The sequence below is a fragment of the Rhipicephalus microplus genome, chromosome X, assembly GCF_043290135.1.
Source record: "Rhipicephalus microplus isolate Deutch F79 chromosome X, USDA_Rmic, whole genome shotgun sequence".
In the NCBI taxonomy this organism is placed as follows: Eukaryota; Metazoa; Arthropoda; class Arachnida; order Ixodida; family Ixodidae; genus Rhipicephalus; species Rhipicephalus microplus.
This window is the reverse complement of record NC_134710.1, coordinates 10,314,412-10,331,073: the sequence shown is the minus strand read 5'-3', so window position 1 is coordinate 10,331,073 and position 16,662 is coordinate 10,314,412. Positions and strand designations below refer to the sequence as shown.

Here is a 16,662-nt window from a genome sequence, read left to right as displayed (position 1 = left end):
AAAAAAGGACTTTAAAAGCTATCAAGAGCATAAATTAAAGCAGTGTTGGAGATGCTAAAGGGTCATTGCTGAGTGGAAAAACAGAATTTGTGAGAACTTAAACAGCTGAATAAAGTGTAACTACGAAGCATTCCATAACATTCCATGCATGTACAGCTCGGACTAAACAGCTGAATAAAGTGTAACTACGAAGCATTCCATAACATTCCATGCATGTACAGCTCGAACTGCTAGGAGGGTCACCACGGATAGTTCAGGACTGACTATAGAGCAGACTTTTCTTACTACCGTTTATAAAGCCATAAAACTGCATGTATACGCATACCGCTTATCGCGCACTCTCCGAGATGAAAAATCAGTTAAACTGTGGCTCAGATGAGCAAGCTTAAAACTGCGCTTCTGAACGGAGGTACGCCGTAGGGGAAAAAGAGTGATGAAGGCACTACAAAGAACTAAAGGACGCATGGGGGGGGGGGGGGGGGATTGTATTTGAATGTCTGTTGTATCTGGGGCCATATAATGAGCGTAGACTTAGGCTGAATAATGGTCTGTTGTATTTGAAAATCTGTTGTACGGGGAGCCGTTATAGTGAGCATGGACTGTACGGTAATAACAGATTCCTCTGAAATATATTTGACATTGAACGACACTGTGTACTATGCAACGAATTTCTGTAGGTGGCCTAAAAGATACACAATAGCCAGTGGCTCGCCCCGCCGCGGTGGTCTACGCTCATTATATGGCCCCAGATACAACAGACATTCAAATACAACAATTCATTATTAAATTTAAGTGTGGTCTGTGTATTAAATTAATAGAGTGATTTTGCTTTTAATGATCAATTAAGCCTTAGCGCTGATAAGATGGGAACCACAGAAAAAGTACAGGAAGTGTACTCTTAACGGACCCCGATACAATAAAACTACCGGTTCCAGCAGACAAGATGAGCGGCATTTTTCCCGAAATTGGGTACATAAAGCATACTTTTGCTATGTTGATGCCAGAATAAATCAGACTTGATTGACCATGCCGCTCTGCGGACTGAAGCCACCAGGCCATGGTAATTTTAATTGCGGCTAAAAAGTTGGTGGCTTACGGCCAAACCAAGCTGGTCTGACAATGGTCACGCCAATGGTTAAAATGTTGCAGTTGACTTACATGCCGCTCAAAGTGCTTGTTTTGTTGCTCAAAGGTGCCCGCCAATCCAGAGGAGCAACACACGAAATACAATTTTGAGCATTTTTTTGAGTAGCAAAATGTTACTTTTGGAGCACTGAAATCCAAACTTAGAGCAGTATAAAAAAGAAGGCTTACATTTACAAAAATGTGTGCACAAAATATTCAGCCCACCTAAATCATGCAAAGAAAACAAGCACTGCCATTTGAAAACAAGCATTATTATGAATTACCCTACTGAGTGAAAAATAAAGTCCACATTAGCATTTGTCGCGCCTGTCGAATAATTTCACCAATTCTGCAAATTCCAATGTGGCTCTGCCACGCTGGCGACCTTGAAATTCGGGAGATTCACAAAAACAAGGAGTAGGGGTGATGAAAAAAAAACTGGCGCACAAGTCTTTTTTGTTTTTAAGGTCAGCAGAAATATAATTCACTACTGCAAATTATTATTAACAGTAAAATTTTAGATGTCAGTGATCTTACCAGTACTCACAATTATGCGGGGCATACACGTACTGCGACTTCGCGAACAGAACTTTCCAACTCTTAATACACTTTTCCGCGAGACACTAGTGTACTGTGGCGAAGGTGGCTTAAAAGGTCAGTCAACAGGCTGACTTTTTTTTACAGCCACCAAACAAGCTCGGTAATTCGTACAGTAGACAGCAGCGATCACAATTTCTGAATATTACGGAGCTGTGGGTCGCACATAGCCTTCATTTCAAAAAACAATTCCCGCGCTCCTTTCTTACGCCTGACCAATTCTCCTTGCACGGGAAGTGACGACATCTCAGCGATCGGCAACGGGACGCAGCAAGCAGCTTGTCAATCGGTCTAAACCAGGTCTCAATAAACAGTAGCTGAAGTACACAATAGTTCTTATGACAGAGCTATTCAATCATATGAGTTGCGAAACTCCCCATAGGTACCATGCATCAAAATCGGATCACTTCACTGACCCCGTTTTTGGGAGCGAGCAGATAGTCGCACCACCTGTTGAGCAGCACACCCACTATTAAGCGTATTATTTGTGTTTTGTGTTGAGCCCTCCCACCTCAGGGTGACACCGGGCATTGCTCGGGGCACTGTTTCAAAATAAACGTTTACTTCTCTCTCTTGTGTTGCTGCTCCCAGATGGCGCGACAATCTGCTCTCAAAAAATCGAACTCCAGAAAAATCGGGCCAGCTTCATGTCCAAGTTTTGGAAGGCAGTTCTGCTGCAAGTCGTTGTGGGCTGCAAGTCGAACGAGTGGGCTGGGGAGAATCATCGGCACCAGATAAACAGTAAACAAACAGGCATCGCAGCAAGCAGAAGTGCGTTGGGACTGATCGAGTTCGCCGACGGTGTCAATTGCTGACGGCTTGCCACATAGCTGGTGTGGGCGAAGTCGTGACGACGGGCCACACCTTCCCCTTCCTCTGAAGAAGGGTGACGAGGCCACGTGAAAATTTGAAACCAGCTGAATGCATTGTTTTAGCCCCTGTAACTTCCTTAGTATAGCACGTATTCGCAAAATTCTTGTGGCAGCATGTTCACGAAGTGCACATATTTCTCTTTGCAACAATTTTTGGACCTTGGGGTAGTTACTGGTCTTTCAAGCAACGTTCAGCGCGGGTTAAAACAAGGCCAAGCAATTTTCTAACCGCTAGCCTCTCCCAAAATCCCAGCAACACGTTTTTTTTTCTTTTTCTTTCATGGAGAATATTAGGTTTAGGGCACAACATCTCAACTCATTTGTAAGGCACATTTCACCAAATAAAGTAACAACGGCGCACGCCCGTTTGCCCGGCTACTGGGCCCGATATCTTTAGCCGGGATGACGCAACTTTACGGAAGAAAAATGTTTACGCGCTATTGCTATGGCAATTGATGTGATGGCGGGCAACGACGGCATTTGCATCAAGTCGATCTTATTTGCACGCAGAAAACACGGCTTACGTTCTTAACAGACCTTTACCACGTTTGCTGACCAGGAAACTTATATTTCCCACAAAGCGTTGGTGGCTACAGCAACGCATTTTTTAAAACACGAAAGTGTTTTCTGCCAAGCTCCACCACGGCTCTGCTGACGTATTTTAGTCACGGATTTGACGTCAAATATATTTTAAGATTGCAAAAAAAAAAACTAAAAGAAAAAAGTTCTGCAGCGGGATGTCGAATCAGCGATCTCGTGCTCATCGTGCGATACTAACCACTAAGCCACAAAGGAAACAATCTCGAACATGTTGGCGGTGAGCTATTTATATACACCATGAACTACTGGTGGTCCTCAGAACTCAGCAACTTCAGTCTGTTCTTCTCACCAGTAGCGAGATGGCACGACAGCCACTAGAGCGTGCGCTCTCGTGCTGTGCCTCCCCGCGCATCGCTATGCATGCCCGCCTCCGCATGGCGTGGTCAAAGTGCGTATAGATCTTCTCCAGCACGGTGGCTCACTCGCACACGCGCTTGTCTCGGTATTCGGGTGCTTGCAACGAAAGTGTGCTTTAAGTTACAGTACACGAAGATAACTTCGCTCACTGCCGCGGCCGTGTTCACGGAAGGAGTGCGCTGCTCACACATGAAGAAGAATTGTGACAGTTGTTCGCACTCATCCTGCTTATAGCCGTGCGTTCATTTCGTGCGTCTTTCTTTCTTTTTGAGCAGCGAGCTTTAAGTGTCGAGCTGTGACAGTTGTTTGCCTGCGCTCGTCCTATGTATGCTCATTTCCTGCGTGCTTTCTGCTTGAGGTGTGAACTGCAAGCGTCGAGCTGCTTGCCCTTCTTCGCGTGACATTGCAATTCGTTGCTAGCATTCATTCTTTCATCCTTGGGGCAAAACAATGCACAATGAATGCTCAGCTACCACTGCGAAGACACGTTTCACTATCATCTTATACCGATTCTTAAAAAGAGAGATCAGTCACGTTTTTTGTCTTCAAGTTCCGTCATCCGCAGCGGTCACCATACAGATGGGCATGGGGTGTTGTTAGTTCACCTTATGCTTTATCTGGTCAATCATGTCTTGCAAGTGTCCTCACCTAAAAAGTATATCTTACACCGTAGTTTTGGGTTGGGGTCTACGCACTTGGTTTGATTGATGACGCAAAGTGCAGGTGGCAAATGTGGCCTCCCTTTATCACTGAAATTAGCGCTCCTCAAATAATTCTACGGCTGGTCGGGCATTTGGTACAATGTGGTGCAACTTCAGCGAATTTCATGATTTTGGTGCAACTCGGCGCAACAATGGGGAATTGTATCAAATTGGTGCAGCTGTTGCATGCCTGCCAATCTTTTACCACAAATTTATTTTAGAGCTAAGTGTGTATAAATGTTTTTGTTTTTGTTAGACATTTGTCACTCATTGCAGAAACGTTGTTAGGCATCGTGACCACTGTTTTGACGGTAAGACGTTATGGTGTTTTAAGCAGGTGAGTTCCACTGTCAAATTAAAATACATTCGAACCTCAATATATCGAACGGCGCGGCGAACGCAAAATAGTTCGATATATTCAGAATTCGATATAAAAAAATCACGAAAAAAATTCGTCAACAGCTTGCTGAAAACAACCAACGAATCGTTCCAGAGTGGTGCAGTAAATACTCACTTGAAGATTCAAACATATTATTTATTGTGTTGGTTTAAAATATTGAAAAAGAGTAGCCTGCTTTTTGTTGGCCATGATGTGTTTGACGACTGCGTCCTCAATATAGTCCAGCGATCCATAAGTGATAAGCCGGTGCCTTTAATTGCGCCGCAATGGCGCCGCACAAGCCAAGGCAGCTACGACCTCAGCTGATGTCGGGAGTGGGGCACCATCAGCGCTTGCGGGATCCACCTCGGCAGAGTCTTCATTTGGCTGCTCAGCAGTAGCTACGGCGACAATCTCCACATCCGTGAGCTCCGCCGTGAGCTTTGCACGAACACTGCGAGCACAACGACCGATGCCTGCCGATGCTACGAGGAAGGAGCTTGCAACAAGTGCGCAGTGTGCCGTTGTCAGATAGGAAGGAGACGCGGCGCCGAAGCGCTTTGTCCCAGAGTCACACTTACTGCAACGACTGCAAGCTGCAAGGCTGCAGCGTGAGTCCGGGTGTAAAGCGCGTACATGGCGCGCCCATGCCGGCTCACCTGACTGCTTTCCCTTTCCCGGCAGCAGCGCGGGCCGCGTCCGAGACAGTCGTCTGCGTCCTTTCTCTCCTATACTTTCCTCCTCAATCTTTACCTCCCACTTCCCCTTTTCCCGCGCGAAGCCGTGTTGGTGCCTTCGTATTGAAAGAAAATAACAGCTCCGCGCTTTTCTCTTCACTTTCCTCATTCAAGAACCTCTGCCGCAAGGCTGCGGCACGTACGCCGCTACGTTAAAGTGGCGCTCTCGGCGCCATCGATGTGTGCAGCATTCGTAAACGCCCGCCGCTCTACCCCTACTTTCGCGAGTTGCGGGAAAGCTCGCCGCCTGTCAGTGGAGCGCAGGCGGTTTGAGGTGGCTGAGTTCGATATATCCATTATATATCAAACTTTGTTCGAAATAAAAAATCAATAATGCATGAGATTTCCCGCGTGATATAGAAACCGTTCGATATAGGCAATAATTCGATATATCCGTGTTCGATATATTGAGGTTTGACTGTATGTGGAAAGCGCCTTAGTCCTGCTTAGTTCAAAACTATCGCACCAACTTAAGACTGTCGAGCAAGCAGTGAAGGCTGCGCGCGAGCAACAGTTTCCAGTGGCCACTAGGCAATCCATTTAAACAGATATGCCATGCCGTCCACACAAATAAGAAAATATTTATTCTAGGCCGATCAATAGAACTGGCTCAAAAGGCCTGTACAAACGCTTTATTATTGCACTACACTTTGCTGCTGTGCAGGGGCCCCATCAAGTTACTGTACCTACCGTAACAGCACTTGCTCTTCAATTTGAATTTGTGCTGCAATTTTTAGTAACTGCTGCTGGTGATTCGAGCCTCTCGTAATCATTATGTCCGACACACTGTGCATGTGTCAGCAGAGCTTGCCTACCCCATACTGATGCACGAAATAAAAGCGATCATAACACAGCCCCCCCCCCCCCCTGCAGTTTGGATATTACAGACTTCAGATAATACGGACTCATTTTGACCAGGGTGTCTACCAATTACATTTTTCCAAATTCCCTGACTTTTCCAGGTTTTCCATGACCATTTCAAGCAAATTCCATGACCGGTACGTCTGCTTGGAAGAAACTGCGCACTGGAAAACAAACTCCTGAGCGGTAAAAAGAAATTATGAGGCGCTCATATAAAATGGAAACCATGCTGCTTTATTGCATTCCCTTGTCTGAAAGCATTTTTTACAATAAATAAAATATTCAAAGACACAATAATTGTCCCTCGACAAACAGAAAAGCTTGTTTACTTGCATCGGCAATGCCTTCACTGTTTCAAGGATTCAATCTCTTGCTGCAGCATGGAGACCTGACGCTGTGCGTCTTCCATCAGTTCTTGCTTCTTTGATTCAAGCTCTTTCACAAGAGCCGCAGTCCTCTTCTTTTTCCTTTCAGCATCCAATACGTCCAACCGTTCCTTCTTTTTCCTCTCCAGGTCTTTCTTCCATTTGATGTTGGAACTTCGAACCATGTCTATCATCTTGTCTGTTACGTCAACTTCTGCAACACCACCTGCTGCAGACACCTCATCGTACACTAACCTTTGTGCTACAAGTGACTCCTCCTTCATATTTTCCACAAGACATTCCTTGTTCACTGAAAATCCCCGCTCCACGGAAGAATTTCCATGTGAAAGGCACAGCACAATCTTCACAAACAGCAGTAGCTCTTCATGAGAACTTGCACAGAGTTCCACCCACAGCTTCTCCAAGCGCTCTCTTGCACGATCAAATTTTCGCAAACGCACTTGTGCAGTGCTGTTCGAGCACACTTGTACATATGATCTACTTGCTCTCTCTCCTTGTAGGCCTGTAAGGCGCCCATGCTCTATAAGTACTTCAAGTGCAATGTTTAGCTGCTTCTGGCCAGCTTCCACAGAAGCGGCACAAACTGCTGGGTTTAAGCAACTGGCCCCCCTTGTCAGCTTGTATTTCAGAGGTGATCTTTCGATTATCTTTGCTGAACAGGCCTTAATAAATAAGATGCATTCTTTTTTGACACTTTCCACCGCAGTGTGAGATGGTTTAGTGATCTTTCGCAACTCACTTTTGGCGGCAAGGCCTATGTCAAAGGCAGCTATACCAATGATGTTGTTTGGGTTCTCCAGATCAATTTTTATCAGTTTTGAAAATGTGCCTGCAGCATCCAGCTTTTCCTTTAGCACGATTCGTCCCAGCAGTGACCGCAACAGGCCGTCCAGTGCTGTTGCAAGAAAAGGTAGCATCGGCTTTTCTGTCTGAAACTCAGCCAAAAATGGCTCCAATTCTTCTGAAACTGAAAGCATAAAGGCCAGCTTTACTGGCAGCATCTCGTCTTTCACAGCCGTCTCGACATGAGCATAGCTGCCACACGCTGGAAGTTTCTTTTCTTTCCTGACATGCTCAACATATTTGACCACATTTGGGAGGGCTTGCAGTGCCCTAGCAAGAGCCTTGCCATTTTCCAGCCAGCGCACTGAGCAAAACTTTAGCGGAAACAGTATGCTCCCTGTGAAATTGACATAGTCGGCTCGGCGTGCAGGGACGTTTTTGAACAAATTGTACAAGCTTCTAAGAAACACTACTGTGTTCCACTTTGTCACATTGTGGCCTGTTTTAAATGCACCACTCACACCGTGCAGTCCGCAGCTTCCAATGTCCACAATATTCTGATTTCCATCAGACGCAGAAAACTCTTGCTTCAACGACTTCAACAACTTCAAATTGACGTTTGGACCATCCATCGAAAGTTGAAGTATTTTTGCCGGCTCAATGTTCTCAGTGGCCTTTTTGAAAGCGGCAGCTAAATCTTCTGCGCGAGTGTGTCCTAAAAAACAGGACGTCAGGTAGCGGGTTTTGACAACGTCGTCAGCTGGGTCCCAAAACCTGATCAAAACGTCCATTTGCTCTTTCTGAGCAATTTTGTTCAGGGACTCGTCAAAAGCCACGACCACGTGTGGGACACTATGCAGCTTTGATAGCAGCCTGTTTCGGAATTACGGGGCTATACCGTAACAAATTGTATAGCCAACTTTGTCCTTACCAAGTTGCAACTTCTTTGCGACGTCGCACGTGGGGAACATGATGGGAAAAAGCGCCGCTGACGCTGCTGCTGAACGAAACGATCCATGGGTCGCTATAGTGTTCAGACACCAAACAACTTCTGCTTTCGTGACACATTTTTTGACCAGAAACCCATTTAAGGATGCCTTCCCATCAGGCGCGACGGCCACCGGTTTAGCAGGCACGCTTTCAGCACTCGTGCTTGGCACAGTCGATACACATTCACTCGTAGTCGTAGCAGTCATGGAATGGAACACGGCAAGTTGGGTCCAGCACCGAAAAACGCGCGGATGTTTGTCTGGGAAGCACTTTGCACAATGCTCACAGCAGTTAGGTGTTTCTTGCTCACAGCGTGACTGGAGACAGCAGCGATGCCCATATTGCTAAGCGAGAAAGTCTTCTGGCATGCTGCACAGTGAGCCTTACTTGTATCGTTCGGCACTGCTCTAATCCATGAGGCGTGCTCGGATATTTCCGCGTTCACCCAATCAGGGTTAAACGAACACTTCTTCGCAAGAGGCATAGCAACTCACTGCATGCTCACGGCATCACAAGAAGAATGGCAATATGACTGCAGCCCAGGCATCTTGATATGTGGATTGGATTGGATTGGATCCGATCTGGATTACCATATTTGCTCTACTACAGTTTTTGTATTCCAGTCCAATTTACGCACCTGTAAACTACACATTTCAGTAAAAAAATAATTACGACTCGCATATTCTGTGCACCTTGCCCTCTGCTGATGGCACTTCCAGCCTAACCAGAAAACCCTCAAGCCGAGCCGAGATCGCGGCCAAGACAAACATGCACAATTTTATGCGCGTGAGTAACGTTGTACTCGGAAAGTAGAAGCGCCAGCTATTCACTGCTTTTTTTTAACTATGCTTCTGCTTAGCTGTTCTGTGTGGTTTAAGGAGCGATTTTTAAAGCTTTGATTAATGCTAATTAATATTTTCGTGACGATCTGAAAGACTACAGTCAGTTTCCATGACCTGGCCGGATTTTTCAGAAATTCCCTGACTTTTCCCTGACTTTTCCAGGCGTGTTCAAATTCCCTGACTTTTCCAGGTTTTCCAGGTTTTCCAGGTTGGTAGACACCCTGATTTTGACGGACCATTCTAACGAGAATGGACTGCACCACAATGTCGTATTTTCACAAGGCTCTTGTAAGGCAATTATAGGGGTGTAATTGTAATAGCTCTATTGGTACATAAAACTTCTGATATTTGAGAACTGCAATTCTCATGTAAAAATAAAAGAAGCCATAAACATCAAACTCACCATCTCCTTCTCAAAAAGCTCGCACAGGTGCCCCAAGCCAATGTTAGTAAGAAACTGCAAAAATTCTTTGTTTTGTGTTGCCAATTCAGCCAAAGGAGCAGCCCCTTCGCTGGCTGCTGAGCCCTCTCGAACATGACCAGCTCGCTGTGTCGATAGCAGGCTCATGGCAGCAGGAATTTCAGCTTCTAATGCTTCCAATGATAATGCTGACAGTGGATTTGCTCCTAGCCCATTGGGAGGACACTGCGACTGAACTGTTGATGCTTTAGCCGAAGGAGGAAGGGCATGTGGAGGCATGGCATCAGTCAGCAGGCAGCGCACGTCTTCTGCCTAAGAAAAAAATAAGCCACAGTTCTGCACGCACTATTACTATTATTGAAAGATAAAATTGACAACCACGTGATACAAGAGAATCCATACAGACTTTTCAGAAAGAAAGCTTAGTTGAGAAAAAATTCACAGTGAAAATTTGCGAATGTTGTGAACATTATGAAGATTAGCTGTGAACATGTAAATGCTGTGAAAATCATACTTTCCACTGGTCTTACAAAAAAAAAGAAAAAAAATTGAAATTACAGTTCTGGAGTTTCAAGGAAAAGGTTGAGTGCGGAGAAAAGGAGGTAGATGAATGGAATGGGCATATTAAGAGGGAAAGCGCAGCATATGCTAGAGTGAAAGCATATAAGAAAGGAAAGCGTGGCTGAGTGTGAAGGGTGAGAGTAAAGCATAGTAAGCTATTCTGGGTGAAGGCAGGGAAGGGGGAGGGAGGCGAAAAAAGGAAAAGATGGCAGGGCAGAGTTTAACGGGAAGAGTAGAACCACTGCGCAGCCGCCCAAGCGCAGGTGGTATGAAGTTAGAAGTGACATGAGCCCGACCCAGAAAAAGGCGCACTTTCACAGTAGCAGTCATTGGTGCACATTTCAAATCTCCCAGAAAACGATGATGAAATGTGGGATTTAACATCCCAGAACCACCACATGATTATGAGAGACGCTGTAGTAGAGGGCTACAGAAATTCCAACCACCTGGGGTTTTTAAACGTACACCCAAATCTGAGCACACAGGCCTACAGAATCTCCCAGAAAGTGGAGGTAAAACAGAGGTGTTGTACGTCGAGAAAGGCTCAGACGCTGCTTGGCTAAAAATGTTTTATGAGGCAGGTCTGGCTACCGGCGACCACGCGCACGAGCTACTACCACAGCTGCCGATCATCATTATCTTCTTCAAAGACAGCGCAGCGTCCGTCCTTCAGATTCATTACAATTACTCCCCGCGAAATAAGAAGCCATCCTGCCGACCTATGGACAAGTAAACACGGGAGGGTTGTAGCAGTGCTTAAGTCTCGACTTGTGGACAATTTCCTGGCCACGACAACGTTGGTCAGAAGATGGCTCCAGTGGCTCGATGAGGCAATTCACCGGTGATGTTTTTTGTAGTATACAATATGGGCCATGATACTTCGGGATCAACTTGGTGGACACGCAGCTAGACGAGCGAACCTGGATCGTAGGAAGTAGAATAGATGCGTCATGGAGGTGCTTTTGGTGTCCTTGGTCTTGTGTTGTCCATGATCTTGCCAGTTGGCGGCATTCTTCAGCGTATGTAGCGACTTGAGACAGAGTCGTGGACTTTTAGGAGTCAGGCCTGTACAAAAGAACTGTATCTATAGTGCAAGAAGGTTTGCGTCCATAAAGGAGGAAAAAAGGAGAGAACCCAGTAGTGCCTTGAATGGCGGCATTATAGGCGAACATGATAGACGGTGACATTCGGTCCTAATTAGAGTGGTCTGACGAGATGTACATAGCATCTCACCGAGGGTGCGGTTGAAGCACTCTGTCATTCTATTGGTTTGCGGATGATAGGCACTTGTAGTGCGGTGAACGACGCGGCACTCACGCAACAATTCTGTGATGATGTCTGACAAGAACATGCGACCAAGATCGCTCAGTAACTGTCGAAGTGCTTCATGACATAATACGATGTTATGAAGAACGAAAGTCACAACATCCTTTGCTGTAGACAAAGAAAGGGATGAAGTTTCGGCATACTGTGTGAGGTGGTCGACAGCAACTATGATCCAACAGTTACCGTCTGCAGCGTTGGCAGGGGACCATAGATATTGATGCCGACACGGTCGAACAGTTGGGAGGGGCATGGTAAAGGTAACAAAGTACCCCTGGCGTGATGAGGGGAAGTCTTTAGTCTCTGGCACGTCGAGCAAGCCCAAACGTACTGTCAAATGAAATGGTACATGCCACACCAGTAATATCGGAGCCGTATGCGAGAATAAGTCTTTAGGAAACCTGCGTGGCCACATTGGGGGTCGTCATGAAACGTGGAACGAATTTCGGATCGCAGATGACGTGCAATCACGAGTAGCCACTGACGTCCAGCGGGTGCGTCGTTGAGTCGGTACAGCGCGCCGTCGCGAGAAGTGAAGTGCTCAACTTGCCGACGCAACGTGCTGGTAGAAAAAGAAGCAGTGCGACCAGCCAAAACGTCCAGAATGAAAGCAAGCCACGGGTCCTTACGCTGCTCAGATGGCATGTCAGCGATGGTAATGGCAGTGGTATCACAAATAAGACTTGTGCAGCAAGTAGGGTCAGCCGACAGGTGTGAACGGGAGAAGACGTCTGCATCCGCATGATTCCTGCTGGAACGATACACCTTGCGGATATGGTGATCAGTCACGACGTCAAAAGGACACCTGTACACGTAAGGTCGAAATTTCTTTATCACCCAAATGATGGCGAAGCATTCCTTTTCAGTGACGGAATAGTTGGTTTCGGCTTTGCTAAGAGTTCGGCTTGCGTAGGCAACCACGTACTCTTAGAAGCTGTCTTTCTGCTGCACAAGAATAGCACCTAGCCTGACACCACTAGCGTCAGTGCAGATCTCTGCGAGTGCCAATGGGTCATAGAGTCGCACAATAGGTGGTGACGTGCAGATCTCTGTGAGTTCCGATGGGTCATGGAGTCGCAGAATAGGCGGCGACGTGAGGAGGCGGCGCAGTTCATTGAAAGAATCGTCACAGGTGGCAGACCAGGCGGAAAGGTCTTTAGAGCCGGTGAGGAGCTTGGTCAAAGAAGCGATGATCGTCGCGAAATTGCGGACGAAGCGCCGGAAGTAAGAGCAAAGGCCTATGAAGCTTCGGAGCTCTTTCATGGTGGTCGGTTTGGGAAACGCTGAAACGGCTGTAGTTTGGCAGGGTCGGGAAGAATGCCGTCCTTCGAAACGACGAGGCCAAGGATCGTAAGCTTTCAAGCAACGAAATGGCACTTCTTCAAATTCAGTTGCGGCCCTGCGGTGGAGAGACAAGCAAGGATTTTCTCGAGCCAAGTTAAATGGATTATAAAATCACTTGAAAAGACGACATTGCCATCCAAATAACAAAAGCAAACGTTCCATTTGAGGCCTCGAAAAATAGTGTCCATTATTCGCTCGCAAGTACCTGGCGCATGGCACAGGCCGAAGGGCATGATTGAATTCATACAACCCGTCGGGCGTGACAAAAGCAGTTTTCGCGATCGGCCTCTGCCATGGGTGCCTCCCAGTATCCAGAGCGCGGATCTAAAGAAGAGAAAAATTCGGCTCCCTGTAGACAGTCCAAGGCATTGTCAATGCCTGGCAGCGGATAGACATCCTTGCGCGTGATTCGGTTGAGACGTCGGTAGTTCACGCAGAACCTAATGGATCCGTCCTTCACCAGCACAACTGGAGAGGCTCGATTATGCCATTGTCAACTTGTTCATTGATGTAACGACGTTTGGCAGTTGACACACGATATGGTCACTGTCGTAATGGTGCCTTTTGACCGGTATCAATTTGGTGAACAACTTTGGTTAACAACAGATAACGCTTGACCTAAGGAAGACTGATTGTGGTCAAACGAGGCTCGAAAATGCTGGAAGAGCTTGATCAGCTGTTCCTGCTGCCCAGGCATGAGGCGGCAATCAATGAACTTGCGGAATACATCCATAGGGTCATTGGCGTCAGTTGCGGGTGTAATAGCACAAGTCGGTAGAATGGCTTGTCTGGATACATTGCGTTTTCGAAAATACAATCTAAGGTCTCAAGGCTCCCCAGACACTCGCTGCGTAGCAGGATGTATAGAAAAGCAGAGACTTTGCATGCATAAAGTACCGCCGAACCAGTGGAAAAGTTGATGACGGCAAACGGGAGGACGATGGTTCAATGGTGCGCACTAGCCACAGATGATTGGAACAGGAGTATTGAGTTAGTGGCAGCAGGGGAAAACACAGGCACTAGGATGGTAGACAAGGGCGCGATGTGGACATCAGCTGCGGCAAACACTTTAGAGGGACTGTGGTGGTTAATATCAGGGCACGGATTCGTCAAAGTGAGTTCAGCACGAGCGCAGTCGACGAGGGCCTGATGAGTAGAAAGGAAATCCCGTCCTACTATGACGTCGTAAGATGAACGTGGAAGAAAAACAAACTTGACAGCGTGCCAAACATCTTGAATAAAAACACATGCTGTGCACTGAGCCGTCGGCGCGATGAAATGGGAGGTGGCTGTACACAGAGCAAGATTAGTAAGCGGTGTTGCAACTTTTCTCAAATGACGACACAGTTTTTCACTGATTACAGAAACGACGGCGCCTGTGTCGACAAGTGCACGTACGGCAACATCTTCTACAAGCACATCAATTTCATTGGACGGACAAAAAGGAGGTCTTGGAGAGTTAGACGACAACGAAGTTCTAGCTTCCGGAACTGCGGCTGTCAGTTTTCCTCTCGTGCCGGGTTTGTGCGCCGAAGCATTGGGGAGACAGATGGCGGCGGGGCGGTAATGACCGGCGGGAGTCGAGAAGGCATTGTGGGGATGAGCTGGCGATAAGGGAACATGGTCGCTGAGGATTCTGGGCAGCTTGGTGATTTGTAGAATTCCCATGGGCAGAAGCTGGAAGTTGTCTCACAAAACCGCACGCAAAACAGATGGGTCAATTATCGAAGATGCGCCATGCGTTAATGACAGAACGAGCAGGCGGCGAAGTAGGATGGGGTACCGTGTATGTAGGCAGCGCCGTCGGGTAGGAGGACCCGGTGTCCCAGTATGCGCCAGAGACAGGTGGGGTTGGTGGTCTAGCAACGACAGCAGCGTAGGTCAGCAGCGTAAGGACAGGTGGCGATGAAGGCAGTGCCTGCGTGACCTGTGTCTTAATGACCTGGCGTAGACGTGGGTCTAACGAGGTCACTGGCTGGGATGCTTCGGCCAAAACGAAAAGTTGACGCACAACTTCATCACGGATAAATTGTTTGATGTGGGGCAGTAAAACGGCCTGATCAGCAGCGACGTCGTGCACGAGGGCGAAAACTTCAGCTGTATCTTTGCAGCCCTGCACGCCGAGACGCGCTGCTTACACAACTTGTTGCACTCCCAACACAGCTGCACAACGTTGGCGACAGTCTGTGGGTTCCTAGTGAGGAGCATCTGGAAGGTATCGTCGTCAACTCCTTTGATGATGTGCTTGATTTTGTAATATTCAGCTAGAGATGCATCGACGCACTTGCAAAGAGACAAAACACAACTTGTTGCACTCCCAACACAGCTGCACAACGTCGGCGACAGTCTGTGGGTTCCTAGTAAGGAGCATCTAGAAGGCATTGTCGTCAACTCCTTTGATGATGTGCTTGATTTTGTCATGTTCGGCTAGAGATGCATCGACGCACTTGCAAAGAGACATAACAGTCTGTGGGTTCCCAGCGACGAGCATCTGGAAGGTATCGCCGTCAACTTCTCTGATGATGTGCTTGATTTTGTGATGTCCGGCTAGAGATGCATCGACGCGCTTGCAAAGAGACAAGACATCTTCGATGTAACTTGTAAAGGTCTCATCCCGGCGCTGGACTCGACTACACAGATGCTGTTCCGCGCGAAGCCGGCGCACGGCGAGACGACCAAAGACCGCGGCAATGGTGGTCTTGAAGGCGAACCAGTTGGTGATTTTTCTTTCGTAGTTCTTGAACCAGAGGCAGGCCACATCAGCGAGGTAAAAGCACGCATTCGTGAGCTGGTCGCAGGCGTTCGGTTTGTTAGAAGAGCTTACGATTTCGTACTCGATGAGCCAGTCCTCAACGTCTTGTTCGTCGTTGCCGCGAAAAATTGGTGGGTTCTGTTGTCGAGGCACACCAATACAGAAGACTGTCGTTGGTGGGGCAGCTTGAGAAGGGCCAGGAGCAGTCATGGTGAACGGTGAGGGTAGCGTCTGATTGCGAAGTTCCAGGCTGATGGGAACCCCGGCTCCTCCACCACTTAAAATAGAGGTGTTGCACGTTTACAAAGGTTCAGACACAGCTTGGCGAAAGGTGCTTTACGAGGCAGGTCTGGCTACCGGCGAGCGCATGCGCGAGCTACTACCACAGCCACCGATGAACATTGTCTTCTTCAGTAACAGCGGAGCGTCCGTCACTCAAATTCATTACAGAGGTTACAGAGGTTTGAAATATGTGCCAATGCTTGGATAAGGGCACGTGCTCAGGATTTCAAGGTACACATATGAGTGGAATGTAGACACTTTCTTTGGGTCTTTTGTATGCCTTCTAGCAGAAGTGATTATGTTGCTCGAATTCTGACCCGAAAATCACAGATTTAATCCTGGCTGCAGCTGTTGCATCTTGGTGGAAGTGAAATACTAGAGGTCCATGTACTGAGCCATGTCAGGGCACATAAAAGAACACCAAACGCTCGAAATTTATGGAACCCTACCCTGTGGCATCTTTCATAATTACATCGCAGTTTCAGGACACCACATATATTTTGACCCAAAGATAGAGACAACTTACTGCTGCGATGTCCAGAGGTGTCTGGCCTTCATGGTTCTTCATTGTTGAGTCTGCCCCATGTGCCAGCTGGAAAAAGACATAGTTTCGTGTGCCATGTGTGCCGAAATATCACAAGTGAAGTTAGGACGTTTTGAAATCACTAAATACATTGTGTTTTACCATGCAAGTTAGACTACCATCTGCAAATAATCTAAATAATTTGACAGAATTCCACTTTCTCCAA

The 16,662-nt window shown here is 47.1% G+C and overlaps 1 protein-coding gene across 3 annotated transcripts in view; it reads right to left on the bottom strand.

Moving 5' to 3' along the window:
• Positions 1-16,662, bottom strand: part of Tnks (tankyrase) — a 246,530-nt gene that overhangs the window by 53,272 nt on the left and 176,596 nt on the right. For all 3 annotated transcript variants that reach the window (XM_037426582.2, XM_075881808.1, XM_075881807.1), the window contains exons 19-20: positions 16,440-16,505; positions 9,634-9,963 (exon numbers count right to left, since the gene is read on the bottom strand). In XM_037426582.2, coding sequence (XP_037282479.2) covers positions 9,634-9,963; positions 16,440-16,505 — 396 coding nt within the window. The remainder of the gene's footprint in view (positions 1-9,633; positions 9,964-16,439; positions 16,506-16,662) is intronic.